Below are 23351 nucleotides of genomic sequence, written 5' to 3'. Positions count from 1 at the left end.
TAAATTTGAACAACAAAAACTGACTAATCAAAAAAGATATCTGTATGACCTTTTTTCACATGCAGGAAATGTGTTTAAAAAAAATCAGTGGCCATCAGGAACTTGGTGATCATATGAGTTTGATAATTGGTTGTTATGAATGTAGACTGCATAGGATCCAGCTTAGCTGATTTCTCACTTTCAGTTCCCATTTTTGCCTGCTGAAGTCGACGTTGCGTGTTTCTCTGTGAAGCAATAGGAAAAACATAACTTTTATCACAAGCTGTAAAAGTCAAGACTCTGATGCTGCCTTGTTTACATGATGGATGGCTTTGTCATTACGTCTGTAAGTGCTGCTATTTTATTGTTTTAAATCAGTTAGTTGGAGAGATACATGTTTAATCAGAGTTTGGAAGGTGTGGGAAATTTCACTTGTTGTTTTAAAGTTTGTTGGAAGTTTGGACACAAGTAGTTGAATATACTGATTAGTAAACCGGATTTCTATCTTTATGTGTGCTCTAGAAGAATATGTGCTTTTAGTTCAGGTAGTAACGGTTAAACCTATATTCAATCCACATATGTTGAGAGTATATTCAGTTGATTGGGGGGGGTCAATGATATATCTTTTTTTAGAAAAAGCATTTTTTAATCTCCAAAAGGCATCAGAGGAAACTATTCCAAATGAGCCGGAGACATATCGGCCACCTGTTGACCTGTACCCCTACCTGAGTGGTGTGGGGGAGATTTACGAAGGTGAGAAGATGGGATTTACCTCTTTAATGAGACGATTTTTCATCACACAGCTATAACGTCTGTTACTTTTCAGACCACAGATGGCCCTTCCACTCTGATCGGGTCCAGCCAGCGGACTTTGAGGGTTCCCCTGTAAATCACCTGACGGAGCTGCAGGCGGTGTCTCCTCAGCAGCTCATTCAACCTTTCCCCCTCAGCAGCGAGTCTTTGCACCTTCACCTTGAGCCCCCACTGGCTCCGCTCACCCTGTCATCACAAGTAAGTATGTGTGTGGAAATTTTATGGGTAATGCGAGAATAGATAAATAAGCCAGAATATGACTAAACCCTGTTTTAACCCCTCTTCTAAAGTAGGGAGAAATCCTGGTTGATTCCTTATAATTTCTTACATTTTTAAAAATTCTTGATGTTTTCAGATTTAATAAAGGTAATTTTTTAACTGATTAAAACACAACATCCCAGCTACTACTCAGGTTTCAGAACATCTTCTGACTTTCATCACAATCAGCTGCGAATAAAGCCAAAATGGTCGGAAGTTATTTTCATGAAAACAATAAGCACTCAAAAGCAGATTGTAATTTCATCCACCGTCCATGTTGTGGAAAGCCTGGGACATTTTTACTGAAATGTCATCCACCCCATGTGTTGTTACTGAGCACTGGAATCTATTTTGGCAGAGCAACTTCCTCTTTTAGGACAATAGCTGCGTTTAAGAAAAAATATATGACAGCGAGTGATTGCAAAACCGTTTTTTTTTAAAGGTTTTATGAATTGCTTTAAATTTCCCCTAAAGATCCCATATTACACCCCATCCCTGTGCTACCAGTATCCGCCCTTGGCCTCACCTCGACGTTACTACACGGAGGAGGATCAGAGAGCCGTCAGTCCTCCGCTACAAGTGTCAGAGGGGGAGGATGAGTATGAAGACTACAACTGTTCCTTCAGGAAAGACCCAGGTGAGTATTTCCTAAGACATGACATAATAATGATCTTACATTTTTTCTTTTTTTAATGAAAGCTTAAAAAAAAAAACAACAGCACCTCTGACAAATGTGATTTTTCATCCCAGGCAATAAGAAGAAAATCCGCCTGTATCAGTTCCTCCTGGATCTGCTTAGAAAGGGTGACATGAGTGACAGCATCTGGTGGGTGGACCAGGACAAGGGCATCTTCCAGTTCTCCACCAAACACAAAGAGGCTCTGGCGACCCACTGGGGGGTTCAGAAAGGAAACCGCAAAAAAATGACCTACCAAAAAATGGCCAGAGCCTTGAGGAACTATGGCAAAACAGGAGAGATTAAAAAAGTAAAAAAGAAGCTAACCTACCAGTTCAGCGAAGAAGTGCTCAAGAACCTCTATTTACGTCACTATCATCACTGAGAAAACAAAGGTTGTCTGTTATAATGCTCAGATCACTAAATTTCCCAACATGCTGTTTTACTTGTAGATTTGCATATTTTATTTGTCTTTCTGACATTGTTTTTATTTATTTGTAATGCCGCAGTATGTCTTTCCTTTTGGCATTTGTTAACATCCATGAACACAATTTTATTTTCCTCCCAAAGTGTGTTTTTGTATAAAAATCTGACATTAAAAAAAAAAACCAGAGATAATGTAGTTGTCTAAATATGTGTAAATAAATATGTTGTGTGCTCATGACATACTGAAATAACTTAAACACCGAATAGACAAATCCAAAACATGTTAATGTGCATGTTTGAGTGGATGTGGCTCGAAAAGTTTTGATTGTTCAAACTTGGCAACAAAATACTGTTTTATTTGTGGTATAAAAGGAAAAAGTAACAAAGGACATATTTTAATGCATTGCCTTGCTAAAGGATTCATACAACTTGAAGTCTTTCACTCTTCTCATGTTGCACAAAAAACTCCAATGTATCATTTGGGAATTTAATGGCTAGAACTGCATAAAGTAGCACATTATTGTGAAGGAAAAGAATGCTTTCAATTTTTTTAAATAAATATCTAAAAGGTGTGGCCTGCGTTTGCATTTAGCCCTTTTTCGGGGGTATGTCTGTAACAGCTTTGCATATCTAGAGACTAATTTTGTTTTTTATAAATTTCTCTTTCCAAAATAACTTAAGCTCTCCCAGATTGGAAGGAAAGCATATGTGAATACAAATTGTCGCATCTTGCCACAGATTTTAAATTGTATTTAGGTGTGGACTTTGATTAGTCCATTCTAACACATTACACTGAACCATTCCATTGAAGATTTTACTGTATCTTTAGGATTGTTGTACTGCTGGAAATTGAACCTCTGCCCAGGCATTTTCCAGCCTCCCACATGTTTTCTTTCTCAGGATCTGCCTGTATTTAACTTCATTTATCTTTTCACAAACTCAAACCAGTTTTCCTGTCCTTGTTAAAAAAAAGCAACCCCACAGCATGGTGTTGTCACTACCATGCTTCACAGTTGGGTTGGTGTCTTCAGAATGGTGTGCAGTTTTTTAACTGATGGTTGATTAAACAGTACTCTGTGAGATGTTCAGACCCATCCATCTATCCATTGTCTTCAATTTCTCTGTGGGTCGGGTCGCGGGCGCAGCAGCCTAAGCAGAGGGACCCAGACTTCCCTCTCCCCAGCCACTTGGGCCAGCTCGTCCAGGGGAATCCCGAGGCGTTCCCCGGCCAGCCGAGAAAAATAGTCCCTCCAGCATGTCTTGGGTCTTCCTCTGGACCTTTTCCCGGTGGGATGTGCCCGGAACACCTCACCAGGGAGGCGTCCAGGAGGCATCCTAATCAGATTCCCGAGCCACCTTAACTGGCTCCTCTCGACGTGGAGAAGCAGCGGCTCTACTCTGAGTCCCTCCTGGAAGACCGAGCTTCTCACCATACTTTAAGGGAGAGCCCAGATGCCCTGCGGAGGAAACTCATTTGGGCTGCTTTTATCCGTGATCTCGTTCATTCATGACCCAAAGCTCATAATCATAGATAAGGGTAAGAACGTAGATTGACAGATAAATCGAGAGTTTCCCTTTTTGACTCAGCTCTCTCTTCACCATGACAGAGTGGTACAGCGCCCGCATCACTGTTGATGCAGCACCAATCCGTCTGTCAATCTCCCGCTCCATTTTTCCATCAGAGAAAAAGCAGAGACGCAATCCTAAGGCCACCAAAACAGATCCCCTCAACACCTTGGCTGCGCCTAGAAATTCTGTCCATAAAAGTTATGAATAGAATCGGTGTCAAAGGGCAACCTTGGCAGAGTACAAACCCCACCGGAAATGAGTTCAACTTACTGCCTGCAATGGGGACCAAGCTCTAACACCGGTCATACAGGGACCTAACAGCCCGTATCAAAGGGCCCAGTACCCCATACTCCCAAATTACCCCCACAGGATTCCCCGAGGGACACGGTCAAACGCCTTCTCCAAGTTCACAAAGCACATGTAAACTGGTTGGAAGAACTCCCATGCACCCTCCACCCCCGGAGCCTTCCACCGAAGAGCTTTTTAATTACCTCTGTGACCTCAGCACCAGAGATTGGAGAGCCTGCCCCAAACTCTCCCGGAGGTGGGAGTTGAAGCTCTGCCTCACGGGAGACTCCGCCAGGCGTTCCCAGCAGACCCTGGAGAAATATTTTTAAGTAACCTAACCCTGCTTTAAACTTCTTCACCAATTTATCACTGAGCTGTGTGCTGCATTGCTTGGCTTTTATGATGCAGGTTGTTCACTAATTTTCTCTAACAAATGTCTGAGGCCTTTGCAGATTTATACCAAGATTGAATACACATAGGGAGACTCTATTTACTAATTGGAGGACTTCTGAAGGCACATTGCTGGATCTTATTTAGGGCTGTCAAAGTAAAAGGTGTTGAAGACCATGCACAATGCATCTTTCGATTTTTGTTTTGCAAAGAATAAAAAAAAAAAAACATGTATCACTTCCCCTCTATTTCACAGTTATGTTCTAACCTGACAAAAAGTGGAAAAGTTCAAGGGGTATGAATACTCTTGCAAGGCTCTGTACACACACACACACCAACAGATGAGTTCCTCAAAATGAAAAGCTAAAGCATTCTGTAGCCAATTTAAAGTATTACTGAAACAGAAAATTCAGCAATAGATTTTGTGCAACCATGAAACGCCTGGGTTCTGGCAATGAAATGCAGCTGCAAGCAGATTGTACAGACATGCGGAGCGATTCTGTACCTCTGAGAATATATTAAATTTAGTACCGACTTCATCCCTACATCTGCTGGGCTCAGTAAACACCTGGGGAAATAAGAACACCAGTCAAGCACAGGGAGAATGCTTTACTATGTATAGATAAACATCTAAATAATACCAAAGGCACAAGCAGGGAGCCAGCCTGCACAGAAAGAAAGTCAGTTAGAATTTAAACCAAATACTTTATCTAAAGAAAAAAATAAACATTTACAAGAAGACTTTTTTTTTTAAGTATACTAACACAGATATAATATCAATACAATTATATATCAGTGGCACAGTTTGTTGTATTTTAACCTTGCAGCAAGAAGGTCGTGGGTTTGAATGTTATCCTTGTGCAGGCATGGGTTCTTCAGAGTACTTCCTCACACGGTCCAAAAACATGCATGTCAGGCTAATTGGTTGCTCTTAATTGGCCCTGCAAAGATAACTTTACAGGATGGATGGATGGATGGATATAAATGTATGTGATTTCAGAGGTAGTGGAGTGAAAAAATGTATCCATAAATTATGTAAATTATTCATGATCCACATTAATTTCTATGCAGAAGAAAGAAACCTTGAAAGGTAAAAATGAAAACAATGTTCAAACAAAAAAACTATATAAATAAATAAAAACAATTCTTATGGACATATTAGACTTCAAAATGGAAATTAAACTGGAATGACAGTGGAAGCCAGTGACTTACTACTGCTGTAAGATTGTGGAAACAAAAAGGTAATATATACATTTATCTGAGAAAAATATAAAGACTAGAGAAATAGAGATTTAAGATCACAAGATGTGTTTCAATAAAGCTGTGTAGAATAATCCAGTCCAGGTTTGACTTCTCCAACTATTGTGGTAACAGGGCCTTGGGTGGTGGAAACCTTAAAATCCACCTGTTTTAAGTTTGATGATTCGAGTAAAGGTTTCACAAACCATAAGATGTGTTTTAGAGAATGTTTTTAAAGTGTAAGATAGACAAATGTACCATTTTAAATATCACTGTTTTCTTTTTATGATGTTAGAATATGTTTGATCACAAACAGTATGGCACAACAGCAAAAACAAAAGAAAAGCAGTATTGGGGCCAATACTTTTTCAGAGCACTCCATGTTAAATAAGGGTGTTTTATTATTTGTTTATCTTTTTTCCAAAATTAAAAAATTAAGAGTTACAAGTTAAATTATTTGCTTGTCTTAAAGAATTATCCAGTCCAGGTTTGACCAGTATAAGAGTAAGGTTTTAAACTAGATCTTATCAAAGGTACTCCTGAGTAGGGTTGGGATTAACTGAGACACAATGGCTAGGAAATTGTTGAAGAGTTCTAAGTTTTTCCAAATATTTTAATCAAATTCACATCTGTAGCTCCTTGACCTCGGCCCTGCTGTCCCAGCGCAGCCCCACAGATAAAACTCCGCCCCCTCATTTGGATATAAGAACATGAAATAAAAAGACCTTCAAATGAAAAATGGGGTTAAAAAGTAAAAGTCACTGAAATACGTAAAGTAGCTTTACAAAATAAAAGTGTCACAAAATAAAACTGCATTATGAAATAAATAAATAAATAAATCTTTAAGTAAATTAATTAAATCTTGAAATGAATGAAATAAAATAAGATGAAAATTTATTTTAACATAATTATTTAGTTTTATTTCATGGGGATATTTATTTATTTCATGGAATATTTATCAATAATTTATCAATAGCAGTATTTAATTATTTATTTAATTTTGAATGAATCGGCTCTCCATACTTGGCAGCATGAGTTGTGAGTCTTGTCAATTTCGCTACGCTACGTCATCGTTCTTCGGTAACCTTCGGATCTGTTCGTCTCTCTCGCTGTCAGTCGGTTGTTACTATTTGAAAAGTGCCAAAATAATTATTTACAGCCAAAAATACCCCTTACTGCGGACTTGAGGGTGACATGGGAGTGGATTTTCTCTCCTGTCCCATCCCGCTCCCACAGAAAAATGTCTTGTCCCATCCCAATCCCAGGCCAGCATAACGAAAAACATCCTGTCCCGTCCAACTCCTGGTAAATTGACTCCCACTCCCGTCCCGCTCCCATTCAGAACGACTCCCACTCCTGTGCCACTCCCATTTTTGTTTTCTTCATTTAGTCTTTTGGCAATTTCTTTGTTTGAAGGACCAGTTAGGTCCCTGTTTTTAGCTGTAGTAAAGGCCAGTTAAAGTAAAAAGAATAATAATGAAGAAATAATAAAATATCAAACAAGGAAACAGACCATGCCTATCTTAGTTGAATAAACAAAATGTACCTAGTTGTATTTTACTCATTTATTAAGTGATTGTTTCCTTTGAACAATGACATCACTTTTATGTTTCAAGTTGCTGAAACGAAAGAAAAATGCACCTAGCAAGAGAACTGTACTTGTTGAACAAAAGGGCAAAAAGACAATACCTTCACAATTTAGAAACTGTACCTCAATGGTTCACAGCCCTGGTCCTCAGGGACCCCTTCTCTGCAAGTTTTAGATGTGTGTCTGCTCCAGAACACCTAATACAAATTCTGACATGACCTCCTATACAGGCATCAAGAATGGAGGGTCAAACTGGACAAAATTAATACAATAAAATCATCATTAAATAAATAAATGTTGTGAATGTCCCATAAGTGAAGTAAATGTAACATGAAAGAAATGTAGCATTAAATGTGCCATTAAATTAAAGGTACCATTTATTTTTTTAATACATCATTAGAAATAATAAATGTACCATTATATCATTAAATGGACTATTATGCAATTAAATGTGTCACTGAATAATTAAGTATAATTTTAAAGACGACATGACGTAATTAGTGGTACACTTAATATTTAATGATGTATTAAATAAATTGTACATTTAATGGTACATTCAATTTTTTTCTATTTCACAACATATTTATTAAATATCTTCCCTTGATGAAGCCTTTCTATACGGAGCCCACGAGGGGACAAGGGGGGATTTTTTTTCTTTTTTGTGTCCCCACGCAATAGTGTTTGCGTTCTCACGCAACACTTTTTGCGTTCTCACGCAATAGTCTTTGCGTTGTCTCGTAATACTTTGTGGGATAGTTTCAAAACCAGATAACTGCAAAAATGAAACAAACACTACACCCGTTTTGAGATTTATTGAGTTTTATTTTGAAATCGGTCTTAAATAAAATGATCTTCAATCAGACGTTAGACAGTTTTTATCCACAGGTTGTCAAACAAACTACTGAACTCTGGACAATAATACTGCACGAAAGCACATCTGTGACACGTTATTTGCTTATTGTTGCTGCATGTGTACTTTTTTTTTTTTTTTTGTACGCCATTAGTGTTTTTGTTTTTATCGTGATTTAAACGGTTCTTCTTATCCTAAGCATTTAATCGCATTGTTTACTGCGTGTTAATCTGCATATGACAAATAAACCATATCAATCACATATCAGTGTTTGTTTTATGAGCAGTTTGTCATCTGTGCTGCTGTTCCAAAATGCCGAACGCAAAAGTATTGCGTGGGGAAGCAAAAAAACAAAATCCCCCATGTCCCCACGCGGGCTCCGTACCTTTCCCCTCTACTGCGGCAAAAGCTCTTAAATCTTTAGAGCACATGCAGCAGTTTTGTTGGTCAGATGAGACTTGACACATGTTGGTACTTTTGGTTTGATGAATGAAGAGATGCAGGGCTGATTTAATCCAGAATCTGTCTTACAAGTGTCTCTTAATCACTGGTGAACTTGATTACAACTAAACACGTTTTACAAGCAGCAGACTGCGTGTTAACACCGCCACATTCAACTCTCCTGAAGTTCGGTAATATTTGCGACTTTCCTGTCAGCTCTATGAGTTTAATAGATAAGTCCTTATTTCTGACTTTACGTTACAAATCCAATTTTACCACGTCCACTTCTCCACCTGCGTTTGTTCCCTCCATCCTGAACGCAGGTGGAAAACATCGATCAGAAGCACTGTTGGCTTGTGGGTCATGTAGTTCGTTTGACTCGCATTATAGTATAGGCTTCTTGGAAAAAAACTACACAATGGCGGCGTCGATCCAAGTTTTTTTTTTCTTAAATTTATAACAAAGTCTCAGTTTTACATTTCCAAAGACAATTGATCCTAGTTTATTTTCCCTCTTATTGGTTAGATCCCGCTCCCGTCTGCTCCCGTTCATTTTTTTATCCTGTACCGTCCCAATTACGTGATCTTTACTGATGCTGTCTCCCACCCAGAATCCCGTGATCCGTGGGATTCCCGAAAAATGTCAGCCTCTACTGCGGACAGAGATGAATAGCATTTGGTGACATTTGGGCTACTCCAGCGGAAGGCAGGACGTAAAAGGCAGGACGTTACCCATTTAAGATTGAGAAATGCAGGAAAATCCTAATTTTAATCCCAAATAATGGTAAATCAATAATATTTTTTCATGTTTTGTGTCTGGCATAAAGTCACGTTACGTTTAGAAGAGTTTTTAATGCGTAACTAGAGAACAGGGTGACATTCGCGCTACGTACTCCAATCCAGACGGTGGCAGTGACGTGCCGGCCAACGTGTGATTACGCGATTTTAATCAGCCAATCGGCGCACAGCTGTTGTTTCTGTGTAAATTTGAAATAGGCTCGACGAACGGTCAGAAAGCTGCAGCTACAGCGGGTTTATCATTATTAATAATTTTAATCGTGAGCCGCTGATTGCACACGGTTAGAGAGGAATTGTTTTATTGATTTCGGCTATCTGCGGCGGTGATATGAGAGTCAGGTTAGTACGGGTCTTTTTTTATTTATGTTAAGGAAACTTTTTTTATTTTATTTTCGTTCACTGTTAGCTTAAGTGACACCGTTTGAGTCGGGTATTTAAAAAGAAAACAAGAATGTTGTTGTTGGAATGTGTACGTGTGAATTGTAACTTTATTATTTTACGAGTTTGATGCCGGTAAGAATTATGAAATAAACTGGTTTTACAGCTCAGAGTAGGTAGCTAGCTAAAGTTAGCATAAAAGGAGTGTAGCGTCGTTTTGAAACGTGTCGTTTGTGCTTTAAATGTCCCACTCTACATTTTTACCCACTTGTTTTCCTTTCCTCCAGTGAAGTCCATGCAGCAGAGTCCGTTGCCTACCTGAACAGGGCTCTAGTCAGGCTGCAGGTTATCTGGGAAGAAATAGGGATCCCTGAAGAACAGCGGCTGCGGAGAACCAACGATGTTCATAAGCACATTAAAGTGAGTGTTGGGAATTCAGTCAGTTCATGTTAGGCCTTTATGTTTTTATTGTGTTGTTGTAACAACTCTTCTTTTGGTTCTCGTTTTGTGCAGGGTTTGCTGGATCTGATGATTGCTGAAGAGCAGGAACTAAAGCAGCGATTACTAAAAACCATCGAGTCATGTCAAAAGGAGCTCAATCTTTTGTGCAGTGAACTGCAGCTGCCCCCTTTTGAGGTACAATCAACTTCTAACAAGAAAATGTCAGATGCTTAAGATGTCCTGTTATTTGGTGCTTTGTAACTGAAATGCCCTAAATAAGCAATCAGGCTCCATAATCAGGGGTTCCTGAATAGTTTTATTTATTGTGATTTATATAAAAAAAGAAAAGAGACAAGTGTGATCTTGGCATGGGTACATTTAATATTCTGTAGATAAGATAACCTTGAGTAAAAATGCCACAGGTCACTGTATTTACACAAAACTATTCCTCCTACCATTGCTAAAATATAACATGAATTGATCTATGATGGCTGTAATTCATATTGGTACTTAACTATTGCAAATAAGGCATAAATACCTGATAGATTTTGTAGTTTTCCATTGCCTTTTGGGCAGAATATTTCTTATATTTGCCATTCTAGAAACATCACAAGCATTAAGAAGTTGACATTGGGTTAGGTTGGATGCTTTGGTAGAACCTATAGGTAGCTGCTTTGTAGACATGATGCTCATAGACTGTCAGCATTAGCTTTAAAACACTGTTACCTTAATAACTAATGACTGATTGCTCGTTTAGTTTCCACATTATGTGTCTGTGGGATTTTATGTATGTGTCTGGATAATATTTCCGACAAGCTAAATTTGTCTTTCTTCTAAGCGACGGGTAAATCTTTTTTTTTAAAGAAACACCGTGTTCCATTTTCTTTGACTGTCCCTGATGCGGTCAGTGTTTTATCATTGTTTGCAGCTAACATGTTTTTTAAAAACCAGATGCCTGCATTGATTGTAGCCCATGTGCAGGATTAGTCTCTTCATAGTGGTACTGACTCCAGCCTCAGTCCACTCCTTTTGAAGCTCCCCCAAACTTGTTATCCTTCCACTTAACTTTCAATGGCGCTATCTCTTTTTGCTATAAAGCAGGAGTCTCCAACGGCAGTTCTCAAGAGCTGCTATCCTGCAGCTTTTAGATGCAACTCTGCTCCAACACACCTGACTCAAATGAATGGCTATTTACCAGGCCTTTGCCACGCTGAAGAGGTAATTAAATCATTTGATTCAGCTGTGTTGGAGCAGGAATGTATGTAAAAGTTGCAGGACAGTAGCTCCCGAGGACTGCTATAGAGCTACCTTTATTTCTAGTGATGGTGAGATGAAGCCTTGAAGCTTTTTATCCAATTGGAAATTGGTAAAGCTCATGAGCCAAAGCTTAATGATGCTTCAATTGCTCTACTGTGCCATCAAGTGGAGAAAAATGTTAAAACCAGCAAAGTGATTATAATGACATTGTGTGAAGCTTTAAATCGAACAAACAAATAAATGAATGAGGTTTGTGACGCCAATACATACATTCAGAATATGATCTTAATTTATCTTTATAATGCAGTTGCAGGATCAAAGGGCAAAGTGGAAACAAATACAAATAGAGGAGAAGGTTGTGATTTGAATGTGCTACTTTGTAACTATGCTTATGTTGCTATGGACAACATTATTTATTTTCTGTTTTAAAAAAAAATACTTTTTCACTCTGTTGGGTTTTATTTTTTAAATGATTTGCCTCCTTTAGAAAATACTCTTTCCCAGGGCACAGATGAAGTGGGGGAAGCCAGAAAAGAAACAGCAAGTTTATACAAGCTGGGAATCTGCAGCGTTTTGCCCACATTTTGAATCGCGCGCAAACTAGCAACCCAGTTCCTGAATTAGTCACATGGTCACCACAAGCCTCCATAGGTGCTTCACAAAAATCTCCCTGGATTACCTGCCACGTTTCGAAGCCTCGACACAGAAGGACACATCACTATTTGGAGGATGTAAACATCTTCTTAACATCTGTCTAGTCAGCAGTCCTCCCCATGATTGTGTAGCCTGCTGACCCAGACCGAGGGAACATTTAGAGGCTCGGGAAACATTTGCAGGTGTTTTGAGTTGACGAGCTGAGTAGGGTGAGACATCATTAGTTTCCAATATTAAACTTTTTCACACAATTCAAATCTTCTGAGACACTGAATTTTGGGTTTTCATTATTTGTAGGATACCGTTATTAAAATTACAAGAAACAAAAGCTTGTCATATTTTACTGTTTCAAGAACCTAAATGGGTTTCATGTTCTGAAAATGAGTGTCAAAAATATATTGAAGTTATTCATGATCTTAAAATATATTGAGCTGAATTTGTAATTGTACAATGAACTTTTTTGATTTATAAAATGGTCTAGAAATGTTGACATAGAGCCCTGCTAAAGTAGTTTTGAAACGAAAGAATCGTGGGGAATTTGAGCGACTTACTCGGACATCTTTTTTAAAAGTGAGAATACCCAATGATGATGATTGAGTTGTGGCTTTCGCAGAAACATATCTGTTCTATTGCCATGTGGTAAAGGATATGATTCAATATCAGTTATTTGGTGTCCATAAATGTCTTCAATATTCAGTCATTTGAAAAATAATTGTATTTCTACTCGGAAGTGAGATTTTTGTTTTATTTTTAATCTATAAAATCTACTGCCTTCAGAATGAGTCAAAGAAGCATTGCAACTACAGGTTGGACTCAATTACTGTCTTTCACCAGGTCTAGTACATACAGTTTTAGGGGGAAAGCCAGACAATTTGTTGTTCTTATTATGAAGTAACTACTTTGGTTATCTTACATTTAGGTGTTTATTGGATTATTTGCAGGATGAGGAAGGCTGCACAATTCTGCAGATGGAGAAGAGCTGCCGCACTCGTGTAGAAGTAATGAAAGGGCACAAAAACCAGCGAATGGAAGAGCTCAAAGGCCTCGCTGCCAAAGATTGTGAGCTGTGTGACATCATGTGCACCACCCCCTTCAGCATTGACCAGAACTCTGTCCCATCAGTGAAACAGCTCGAGACCTATCGTACCTACCTTGACGATCTCATGAAAGAGAAGGTAGCTCCAGAGACCTTTCTCTGTGATTTACTCTTGGTAGTTCAAATTTTCAAGCTGTTTGTTTTTCCAGGAGCATCGTCATGATGAATTTGTCAGCACCAAAAAGGAGATCATTGCTTTCATGAATGACCTGGAACAGAATCCCGAGACTAGTTTCGAGATGGATGTGATGTGTGAGGATGAGGATGCATTTTGTCTGTCTAATGACAACATTGCTGCTCTGAAACTTCTTCTCAGTCATGTTAGTTTGCTTAATCTTTTTCTCAACTTGATATAAGAATTAAGTGTACAATATGATGACATTTTTAAAAACCCTTCTCCAGTTACAACAACGCAAGGCAGAGAACGAGCTCCTTTGTTCAGGTTTCCGCACGAAGATCCAGGAGTTGTGGGAAAGGCTTCAGGTTCCTCTAGAGGAAAGGGAACCCTTGTCTGAGCATATGGTCAACTCAAAGAAGAAAAACATTGAGGCAGTAAGAATTCGTCCCCAATTTTTAAAATGGCAATATTTTTTTTTTTTTTAGTAAAAGCAATAGTTTAACTAAGCCCAACCAAGTTGTGGTAATGTGAATTCTGTTTGCAGCTTCAAGCTGAGGTTCAACGTCTGGAGGTGCTGAAAATGCACAGCATGAAGAGTGTCATCGAGTCCATCAGAGTAGAGATTGCTGTTTTGTGGAAGAAATGCTTCTACAGCGATGAGCAGCAGCAAGCCTTCACTGCATATCATGATGGTAAATAGATATGGTTTGGATAAGAAGCTCTTATGTTGATCTGAGGCTGTGAAAGCAGTTATAGATCCTCTTTTTCTTCATACAGAGGATTATACTGAGGAGCTTCTGAACCTGCATGAGGCTGAGGTCAGGTGCCTGAAGAAGTACTATGAGGACCACAAGGAACTCTTTGAGGGAGTCACAAAGTGGCAGGACAACTGGAACTTGTACTTGGAACTAGATGTGAGTATTTTTAACTCACCAAGAAGGCTTTATGCACTTGATGTAGAGATGTCTTAATGTCTTTTCCTATTTCAGAGAAAGGCTAATGATCCTTCAAGATTTACCAACAGAGGTGGGAACCTCCTAAAAGAAGAAAAGCAAAGAGCCGATCTCCAGAAAAGTTTACCTAAGGTGGGGAAAAATGTGTACTCTTTATAGGCTTTTTCTATTCTGGACAAATATGACAACTGTATACCTGGAAAACTTTTTATTTGGGGAATTTAAAATGGGAGCAGATGCTGTAATGCCACTTGGAGTCAATAGGTGGAGTAGTGGTGGTTCTCTGAATGTGACTAATGACTAACGGCTCATAAATGTCTCATTTCAGTTGGAGAAGACTTTGAAGGTCCAGATCGATGGTTGGGAGCAGGAGCACAGCAAAGACTTCCTGGTGAACGGACAGAAATTTCTTGAGTATGTGCAGCAGCAGTGGAAAGAGCACCATGAGGAAAAAGAGAGGGAGAAACTTGAAAGAGTATGGCCATTTTATTGCTTTAAGTTTAAAGCTGTTTATTATCTTTTATTTTTCTAACTATTTGAATGCAAATTGTTTTCTAATAGCAACTGAAGAAGACCAAACAAACACAAGAAGATATGCTGTATGGAACAACGATGAGAACTCCATCTAAACGGCGGATTGTAGGCACTCCCACGCCTGGAAAGATAAGGAAGGTGAAATGCTTCTGCAGTTTTGTCAGAAATTTTGCGCCAATGTGATGCTAGTGCTACTTTATGTGAGTGAATAAAAACTTAAATATATTTCTTTTCTATTTTTTAGATGACTGGCACCTCAACCATCTCCACTCCAAACAGCTTCCTTCACACAGGCCTTGGTGGAACCGTGTGCCAGACCTCCACACTGAAACCACCTCTGTCTGCCAGCAAGGTATCTCCTTGTTATCGTCCAAACCTTTTGTTTTAATTGTGAAGCAGTGAAGAATTCCTTAAACGGCATTATATGGAGAAAATAACCATACGCAGCTATATTAACAGCTGAATACATTTGAGATTTGTATGGAGTATTCTGTTGTTCTCATCATGCCGTATATTAATGTTGCCTTCATACCAAAAAGTGAAAAAATAACCACTCCTTGGTCTTGTTGTAGAGTCTAGGCCTGCGAACCCCAGGACATGGAAAGACGCCGCGCGCAATAGACCGGAACAAGGAAAACCTCTCCCATATCAGAAACACTCCATGTGGCACACCAAGGTCTCAGGATACTCAAGATCACACCTTCACCTTTAACTCTATTGCCGGCTCCTATTCGGAATTTGCGGTAAATGGGGTTTTACATACGTCTAGTCCTTGATGGTGAGGTCCAGGGCTCAAGAGAACTGATACCGTTGAGTATGACGGAATCATTCTGAGATTGAAGAACGTTTGACTCCAGATTGTAAAAGGGTTAGTTCCAGGTTTTTGACGGAAAGTTCTGTGACTATATTATCGGTGACTGCTCACTTACCAGGTCGGTTTTCAGAGTGGTGAAAGCTAACAGCCACATGAATACTGTGTTTTTAGCTGACTTTTAGCACTTTACAACATCTCAAACTAAATGTTTATTAGCAGGAGGGAACACTGTTAGCAGATAGTTACAGTCCACAATTACACCAGAGACCGTTGTGTTTGATGCTTTTTGTTCAGCCGAGCAACATCCCCTTAGCCTGCTGGTTGGATCAACACTCATCAGCTGATATTTGGATCAGCTGATTGCAAATGCACTGGGATAATTTTCAAAGAGCTGAGACCTGGAAGAACCAGGGGCATACCATCTTCAAAACTGCAGTTAAACTGAGAAGTTTGCCTCAAAATCTAAAACATGACTTGAATCTTGGCGCAGCTTGGACAGGCTAACAAGATAAGGAACATAGGCCACGTTCGGTTGAACAAAACTCTCAAACATTACAGCGGACATGTGAAATCAGACTGTTAAAAATATCCGTTAGCATAGCGTTCTATCCCACTAAAATGAACATTTTCAGTTTTAAACTGTCAGCTAAAACAGGTGATGTATGTTTGACTAGCGGTTAGCTTAACTTAGAGGACTTGTTTACATTTTCTTCAAGCTTAGTGACCCTCTTTCTCTAACAGATGAGGGAACCATTACTGGCAACTTCATGGACCTTATTTTAAAGAAATCAGAAAATTTAAGGGTTTTAAAAATTAACAATGTAAAATGTTTGCAGGTTTATTAATAGTGCTTTTCCATCTTGAGTCATTTATCAATTATGAATTAGTTTGAAAACCTGTAATGTTTTTAATATGATAAATCTTAATTAAAACACTATTTCATCTTGATTTGTGAAACAGTTGAATCCTGGATAATAGAACAGCAGGAAAGGCTACAGGTCATTTTATCCCTTTGCCATTTTTGTTTTATCCTGGTTTCATAACCGATTGTCCCTTTCTACTTCTATTTCATTTGTGTGTACTTGAAGGGATAGTTTTTGAAGTGAGGTTGAGTTTAAAAGGCTATTAAAGGTGATAGTTATCCAGGTTGGAAGGTATAAGAAACTGAAGCCACGAGCCAAGCGGACTACAGTCCTAAAACTACTCCAGTCACAAGCATCAGTGTCTAATATGAACGTTTTTCTTAATGAACCTTTAAGCCGTCACTAACCTTTGCATGGACTGCTTATTTACACAGAAGCCATTAAATAATTGTTAATAAATTGTTTTGCAGCTGCAGACATTTTCTTTCATAAGAGCAGAGGTGAACACATCTAGATTGGGGAGGTTTCTGCACCTCGGTAAAACAGTTCAGGAACCATTGCCACCAGTGTTCTGATCAGACTAGCCATTAGCGTTAGTTTCCTGAACCAACTGGATTCATACTAAATCAGGGCTCGAAGTGAGTTAGCTACTGCAAGTAACTACTCCCCATTTCCATTTATTTAGGTTGTATTCAGAGTTTGGGTGAGTTGAGTCTGATTCTGACCCCTGTTGAAAACAGAATAACTCCACATAACTTCCTGTTGGAAAATAGTTTTTATTTAAGCCACAAATGCAACTTTACAGCAAGACTAAACAGGATGTGGAAAGTTACTTGAGCCATTTTTCAAATGGCGACAGGATAAAAAGCAACCAGGCAGTTGTCAACATATGCAACACAAACTTATTAGAAAACAAAAGGATATCAGGAACTGCAGTTGGTCAAGAGGAGCAGCTGTAAATAGTTTTTGGTGAAGAAACCTAACAGATAGGAACATCATCAAAGGCATCACCTTTTACAATAATACAAAGTCTTTTGTTTTCCTTTCTTGAAAAATTAATCTAGACTTGTCGTTGCAGATGGACCTCACAAAGGCTGCTAAATCGACTGTGAAGACAGGACTGCTGAACTCCACCATCAGCCATCAGTGACCGTTCAAAGCAGCACCAGGAGTCAGTCATGTGGGTGGTGGTTAGGTGTTGAGGATAAGAGGGAAACTTTAAATGCTGACCTACAAAAAAATGTAAATGTTTTATTTCTGTAAATACTTTCACTCCTGTTCTATGCATTCATTCCAGTGTTACTGCTGTTGTATCCATTTCTGGGCTATTTGATACTTAGTTTTAAGGTGCAGTCCTTTTGTTTTGTTTTTTTGTTTGTTTTTTTAACTGAAATGTTTAACTGTTGGGTGCCATTTTTATTCTGGTACTTGTGGCAGTTATTCAGTGCCCCCATTATGTTCTTCTTTCAGCTAGAATGACAGCTACATTTCCTTTTTTTTTTTTCTTGCTTTTATAATCAACTTGTAAATAAAACTATAGAAGGAAAAAAAAAAAAAAAAAAAGATCTAAACCAAGATTAATTGTTGACTAGCATCAAAGGTTTTCATGCTTGCTCTAGCTGGAGTTAAATGCAGTTGTTCCAAGCCAGAAGCTCATGCAGTGGATCCGGAAAGTTTTGACAGCGCTGCATTTTTTTTGTCCACATTTAGTTATGTTGCAACCCTTTTTATTTTTTTAAAGGTATCAAATTATTTCTGCAAAACTCTATGCATACCCCATTATAATAAGAAAGAGGTTTGAGTTTGTTGCAAAGTTATTACAAATAGTAAAATAACGTTTCATAAGTCTTCACAGCCTTTCCCATCAAGCTCAGAACTGTTGAGGTGCATTTTTGTTTCCACTGATCATCCTCGAGATGTTTCTACAGTTTAAAAGAAGTCCACCCGTGGCAATATTAGTTGATTGGACATGATTAGGAAAGGCACACAACTGTGTATATAAGGTCCCACAGTTGACAGTGAATGTCAGAGTGCAAATGACAAAGCATGACATCACAGGAAGTGTCTGTAAGACCTCAGAGACAGGATTGCCTTGAGGCCCAAATCTGGAGGAGACAGAACAATTTCTGCTGGTTTGAAGGTCCCAATGAGAACAGTGGTTTGAATCATTCATAAATGAAAGAGGTTTGGAACCATCAGAACTTCTAGAGCTGGCCGGCTGTCTAAACTGAGTGATCAGGGAAGAAGCATTCCTCTGGAGAGAGCCTTTAAGCAGGATAACCATCTCTGCAGCAAGCCACCAATCAGGCCTCTATGGTACAGTAGCCAGATGAAAGCCACTCCTTTATAAAAGGCACATAGCAGCCTGTCTGGAGTTTGCAAAAAGGTACCTGAAGAACTCGGACCATGAGAAACCAAATTCTTTGATCTGATGAGACAAAGGTTGAATTCTGTTGTGAATGCCAGGCGTTATGTTTGGAGGAAACTGAGCCAATAACATCCCTATAGTGAAGCATGGTGGTGGCAGCATCATGCTATGGGGATGTTTTTCAACAGAAGAAACTGGCAAACTAGTCTGGATAAAGGGATGGATGAATGCAGGAATGTACAGAGACATCCTGGATGAAAACCTGCTCCAGAGCACTCTTGACCTCAGACTGAGGCGGCGATTTATTTTTCAGTAGTACGACTCGAAGCACACGCCCAAGATCTCAAAGGAGTGGGTTCAGAACCACTCTGTGGATGTCCTGGAGTGGCCAAGCCAGAGTCCAGTAATGAATCCGATTGAACATCTGGAGAGATCTGAACATGGCCGTGAACAGACGTCTCCCATCCAACCTGATGGAGCTTGAGATGTTCTGCAAAGAAGAATTGGTAAAACTGCCTGAAGATAAGTGAACTAAGCTTGTGGCATCATATTCAAGAAGACTTGAGGCTGTAATTGCTGCCAAAGGTGGATCAACAAGGTATTAAGCATAAATGTGATTTCTTAGTTTTTTAAATAAATTAGCAAAAATCTGAAACCAACTTATTTTACATCATCATAATGGGGTATAGTGCGTAGCGATTTCAGGAGAGAGATTAATTTGATACGATTTGGAATAAGGGTCACATAACTAAATGCAAAAAAAGTGCAGCACTGTGAAAACTTTCCAGATGCACTGATCATCTTTAAACTGATGGAGTGCCTAAGCCATGCGTGTCATTAGTTCCTCTAGAGCCCGCTCACGGTGGTTTTCATGAACAAGCAGGACTTCTTTGATTGCACTTTGCTGGAAGCCCATCTCATTAAACTGAGTCAGCAAGCGCAGAAACTCTGCAGCCTGGAAGAGAAATATAAGGATTACTCATGCAAACCAAGTTGATTTATTAGAATATCAAAGTCCATTTATTTCAGTAATACAATTTAAAATATGCACTACATTACAAACAATTTTTAAAAAGGAAATTTTGCCTAACAAACTAGTATATCCATATACTGTTGGGCGCTGAGGTCTATGTGTTTGACTTTTTAAATTGTAATCGTAAAATAACTTTTCAATGATATTCTATTTTACTGCAATAAGCCTTGAATTGTTTTAAGAAACATACATAAAGTTGCATCACCTTGCTCTCGCAGTTCTGAAACATCTCCAAAGCCTCCTCCACTTGTGCTTCATCATAGCCCAGCTGACAAAGACGATCACATGCAACCAGGTATTTTAGAACCTGAGAAGATATACCCGGACTTCATAAACCAATCCATTTATACATACGTGCACCAGGAACAGGATTTCACATCAGTTTTATTGGGACAAATACGTTTAGCCTACAATGCATAACTTTGGACAAGAACAAGTTTTTGTCAAACCTCTTGTACAAACATGTAATTAACTTATTGCCGAGAGTTTACCTCACAACGCTAGATGATTATTCCACTAATGGTAATTGATTCAGGGATGATAAGAAGTCAATGTTACTGATACCAACCTTCTCTGCGCTCTGATAGCCTGTTTTCTGCAAAGCCAGGATGGCAGTGCGTAACGGGTATCCCTTCTCTGTGATGGTTTCGAGTAACTCCCTCTCCTCCTGGCTGAGAGCTGTCAGAAGCTCTGCTGCCGAGTCAAAGAAAACCCCACGAGAGCCAGGAGCTGTCAAAACCTGATGGGGTAGGGGGAAAAAAACAAAGGCTCATCTCAGTAAAGTAGGAAGTTCTGTTAGTGGTGTTGATATGATTCATACTACTCCCTGAAAGGAAATTACTTTCTTCCTGCGGTTTCTGACAACAGATCCTGCAGAGGAGGGTCGTTGTTGCAGTGGCCTGGATTGAGAAAGATCAGCGGGCGGGGTGTTTTGGGAGAACTTTCTGCCCAGAGAGCGTTGCCTCTTCTTGCTGTTCTTCTCCCCCTGAGAAAGTGGGCTTGCCTGCTGTGATCTGTGCTGCTCCAACGCAAGCAGAGGTGGTCTGCAGTCAGGGAGAGAAGTGGCGGCTCTGTGGCCTTGGAGGATCTGAGATGGCTCAGGTTCACAGCAGTGGGAGGAATGAGGGAGGTGCATGTTTTTGACTCTAGAGATTGCGTCCCTGGCTGCAGCACTCCGGGGCCGCTCTCTGCAGGACCCTGCATTGTTTATATATGAACCATCTTCTTCATCTGAGTCGGTTGGGAGAAACTTGACTGCTCGGTGATGCAGCCAGCAGCCCTCTGCAGAGCTCAGGCTGTGGCTGCGGGGTCGAGGCCTGGGGTCCCACAGATCTTGGCTTCTGTGACTGAGCTTGTGAGTATCTGGAAGACCACTGAACATCAGCCAGTAGGGTGGGCAAGATGGAACCTGACTCACCGGCTGCTGCCCAGTTAAAATCCATCTCTCCAGATTGAATCCATACTGCAGGAAGAAAAGAAACGATGAACAGTGTCTTCCGGAAGTATTCATAACATTTTCACATCTTGTCAAGTTATAACCACAATGTATTTTATTGTGATTTTATGATATACCAACACAACATAGGAGATAAAAGTGAGGTAGAAGGAAAAATGATGCATGTTTGTTTTATATTGTTAAAAACACATTTCCAAAAATAATGGGGTACATTTCTATTCAGACCCCCGAGTTTACACTTTGTGGAACTGCCCGTTATTGCAAACACATCTACAGGTTTTTGGGGGGAATGTCTCTCCCAGCCTTGCATATCTAGAAACTGAATATTTGCCCATTCCTCTTTAAAAAAAAAAAAAAGCTGAAAACAGATCTGGGGCTGTACCATAAATATGCTTCCTTTTAAATGAATGCATCCGTGGCTCCGGCCGAATGTTTAGGGCTGTTGTCCTGCTGGAAGGCGGCCCTCCATCCCAGTTTCAAGTCTTTAGCAGCCTTGCCCCGTATTTAGCTCTAGTCATTTGTCTATCAGGTCTGACCAGATTCCTTGTCCCTGTTGGAGTAAGGCACCCCCACAGCATGATCCCACCACCACTATGTTTCATAGCAGTGATGGTGTTTATAGGGTTTGCAGTGTTTGGGATTAATGTTAAATACTGATGTCCTCTCAGCAAAGCACCTTCTTTCACGTTTGCAGTCTGTATTAAAGCAATCCATGCAAGGGATGTTTTATGGCTTTCTTCGTGCCACTCATCTATAAAGGCCATATTGAACTGATAGTTGCCCTGTTGGCAAATTGGCCCAACTGAGCTCTGAATCGCTGCAGCTCTTCCAGTTATTATGGGTCTCTTTGCTGCTTCTCAGGGTAATGTACTCCTTGCCCGGCCATGCCTTGGCACATTTGCATTTGGGCTGTGCTTGGTTTGATTTACCAATGATGGATTAAACACTGGTCTAAGAGAACACAGATCCCAATGCTATTATTTATTATATAATAAAAGCTAATATTTCATAACCTAACCTTGCTTTGTACCTCCACAACTTTCTCCCTGACCTGTCTGCTGTGTTCCCTGGTGTTGTCAAACAAACCTCTGAGGCCTTCACAGTACGTTGGATTTACACTGGGATTATGTTTTTTTTTTTGTTTGTTTGTTTTCTTACCAGTTAGGGTAAAAGGGGCAAGAGTAAAAGGGGTCGAATACAAATGTAGACTACATTTAATCATTTTCCTTCCATGTCACAATTTAGCACCTCTGCGTGTCGGTCTGTCACATAAAATTCATTAAGTTTGAGGTACCTGGTGTTTTTTCAAAAATTCAGAACGGTAATGAAAATTGTGCAAACACCAGATTGGGTATGTTGCCTATTCCGAAGCAACGTTAATCAAAACATTAATGAAACAAATGCAACATTAACCTTAACAGAAAGACAGAAAATAACCTCAGTTTCCTGCACGACCTGACGACAGTGTGGCACAGAAATATCAGACAAAGTCGACAACTGTATCTCAACCCCCAGTGGTCCCAAAGGGGTCTGAAAAGGAACATCCTCCAGAATATTCATCACCAAAGTGCACCAACAAATCACCTGGATAGGGAAAATCACAAAAAGCTTGAATATTTCTAGTTACAGGCCATTTATTGGCATTTTTAAAAGAATTTCTTACCTTCACCAGGGACTGTCTTGCAGGTCTGCAGCAGTCTGAATCACAGACAGGCGTCTGGAGTAAATCACTTTGACACAAACATCAGCGTGAGTGATAAACCCCTTCATCACTAAGCCTCTGACATCATCCGTTTGTTTTCCACCTCAAATGCCTGGTATAATCCATCATGCAAAGATCTACCATAAATAACAGGGCTTTTAATCATGCCCACATTGAAATTACTACTATAATTTAAGCTAAAATCTATTATGTTTTCGACTCTTTTACAATAATTTATTTTTAACCCATTTAATTAATCAATTGAGGATATTTTGCCTATAATTAAAACCATATTATGACTTTGTGGATTTAAACAGGGCAGGATTAGGGAAATGCTGATGTACCAGGAGACAAAGGCACAGCACGGCAC

The 23351-nt window shown here is 39.5% G+C and overlaps 3 protein-coding genes across 7 annotated transcripts; 2 read left to right on the top strand and 1 right to left on the bottom strand.

The window, feature by feature from the left end:
- The first annotated feature begins 166 nt into the window (after positions 1-166).
- spi1a (Spi-1 proto-oncogene a) lies at positions 167-2724 on the top strand. 2 transcript variants are annotated; one of them, XM_047387518.1, is made up of 5 exons: positions 167-325; positions 639-732; positions 806-990; positions 1558-1687; positions 1801-2724. In XM_047387518.1, the coding sequence occupies exons 1-5, from the start codon at positions 299-301 to the stop codon at positions 2109-2111; spliced, it is 747 nt and encodes a 248-aa protein (XP_047243474.1). In that variant the 5' UTR covers positions 167-298; the 3' UTR covers positions 2112-2724. The 2 variants fall into 2 exon arrangements, with proteins under 2 accessions (XP_047243474.1, XP_047243466.1); XM_047387510.1 differs by having other exon boundaries at positions 168-325; positions 1525-1687.
- Positions 2725-9179: 6455 nt separating this feature from the next.
- Positions 9180-17985, top strand: LOC124881600 (protein regulator of cytokinesis 1-like). Of its 3 annotated transcripts, none has more exons than XM_047387251.1 (14): positions 9180-9300; positions 9980-10112; positions 10206-10328; positions 12986-13219; positions 13290-13460; positions 13543-13692; positions 13803-13950; positions 14036-14172; positions 14248-14343; positions 14540-14686; positions 14773-14883; positions 14990-15097; positions 15318-15488; positions 17501-17985. In XM_047387251.1, the coding sequence occupies exons 3-14, from the start codon at positions 10221-10223 to the stop codon at positions 17570-17572; spliced, it is 1653 nt and encodes a 550-aa protein (XP_047243207.1). In that variant the 5' UTR covers positions 9180-9300; positions 9980-10112; positions 10206-10220; the 3' UTR covers positions 17573-17985. The 3 variants fall into 3 exon arrangements, with proteins under 3 accessions (XP_047243207.1, XP_047243197.1, XP_047243189.1); XM_047387241.1 differs by lacking the exon at positions 9180-9300 and adding an exon at positions 9493-9653 and having other exon boundaries at positions 15318-15421; XM_047387233.1 differs by lacking the exon at positions 9180-9300 and adding an exon at positions 9493-9653.
- A 141-nt stretch (positions 17986-18126) lies between these two features.
- On the bottom strand, positions 18127-23343 carry LOC124881703 (ubiquitin-associated protein 1-like). 2 transcript variants are annotated; one of them, XM_047387443.1, is made up of 6 exons: positions 22943-23343; positions 22717-22863; positions 20665-21285; positions 20392-20562; positions 20014-20130; positions 18127-19745 (listed from the first exon to the last, which is right to left on the bottom strand). In XM_047387443.1, exons 2-6 carry the CDS (start codon positions 22837-22839, stop codon positions 19611-19613), a joined length of 1167 nt encoding a protein of 388 aa, XP_047243399.1. In that variant the 5' UTR covers positions 22840-22863; positions 22943-23343; the 3' UTR covers positions 18127-19610. The 2 variants fall into 2 exon arrangements, with proteins under 2 accessions (XP_047243399.1, XP_047243408.1); XM_047387452.1 differs by having other exon boundaries at positions 20029-20130; positions 22717-23343.
- Between the last annotated feature and the right edge of the window lie 8 nt (positions 23344-23351).

Source organism: Girardinichthys multiradiatus, chromosome 2, assembly GCF_021462225.1.
Source record: "Girardinichthys multiradiatus isolate DD_20200921_A chromosome 2, DD_fGirMul_XY1, whole genome shotgun sequence".
NCBI lineage: Eukaryota > Metazoa > Chordata > Actinopteri > Cyprinodontiformes > Goodeidae > Girardinichthys > Girardinichthys multiradiatus.
Note: the sequence above shows the minus strand (reverse complement) of the source record. Positions and strands in the feature narration are given on the sequence as shown.

What these genes read in the sequence shown, in the direction of transcription:
- LOC124881703 (XM_047387443.1), bottom strand. Translation starts at nt 22,839, where the DNA reads ATGAATATTCTGGAGGATGTTCCTTTTCAGACCCCTTTGGGACCACTG. An exon ending in AGGTCGTGCAGGAAACTGAG is followed by an intron (nt 21,286 to 22,716) that starts GTTATTTTCTGT and finishes TTCTTCCTGCAG; the next exon opens with TATGGATTCAATCTGGAGAG. An exon ending in TCAGAAACCGCAGGAAGAAA is followed by an intron (nt 20,563 to 20,664) that starts GTAATTTCCTTT and finishes CTACCCCATCAG; the next exon opens with GTTTTGACAGCTCCTGGCTC.
- LOC124881600 (XM_047387233.1), top strand. An exon ending in ACGATCTCATGAAAGAGAAG is followed by an intron (nt 13,220 to 13,289) that starts GTAGCTCCAGAG and finishes TTGTTTTTCCAG; the next exon opens with GAGCATCGTCATGATGAATT. An exon ending in CACCTCTGTCTGCCAGCAAG is followed by an intron (nt 15,098 to 15,317) that starts GTATCTCCTTGT and finishes GTCTTGTTGTAG; the next exon opens with AGTCTAGGCCTGCGAACCCC.
- spi1a (XM_047387510.1), top strand. Translation starts at nt 299, where the DNA reads ATGATGGATGGCTTTGTCATTACGTCT. An exon ending in ATGGCTTTGTCATTACGTCT is followed by an intron (nt 326 to 638) that starts GTAAGTGCTGCT and finishes AATCTCCAAAAG; the next exon opens with GCATCAGAGGAAACTATTCC. An exon ending in TTCCTTCAGGAAAGACCCAG is followed by an intron (nt 1,688 to 1,800) that starts GTGAGTATTTCC and finishes TTTTCATCCCAG; the next exon opens with GCAATAAGAAGAAAATCCGC.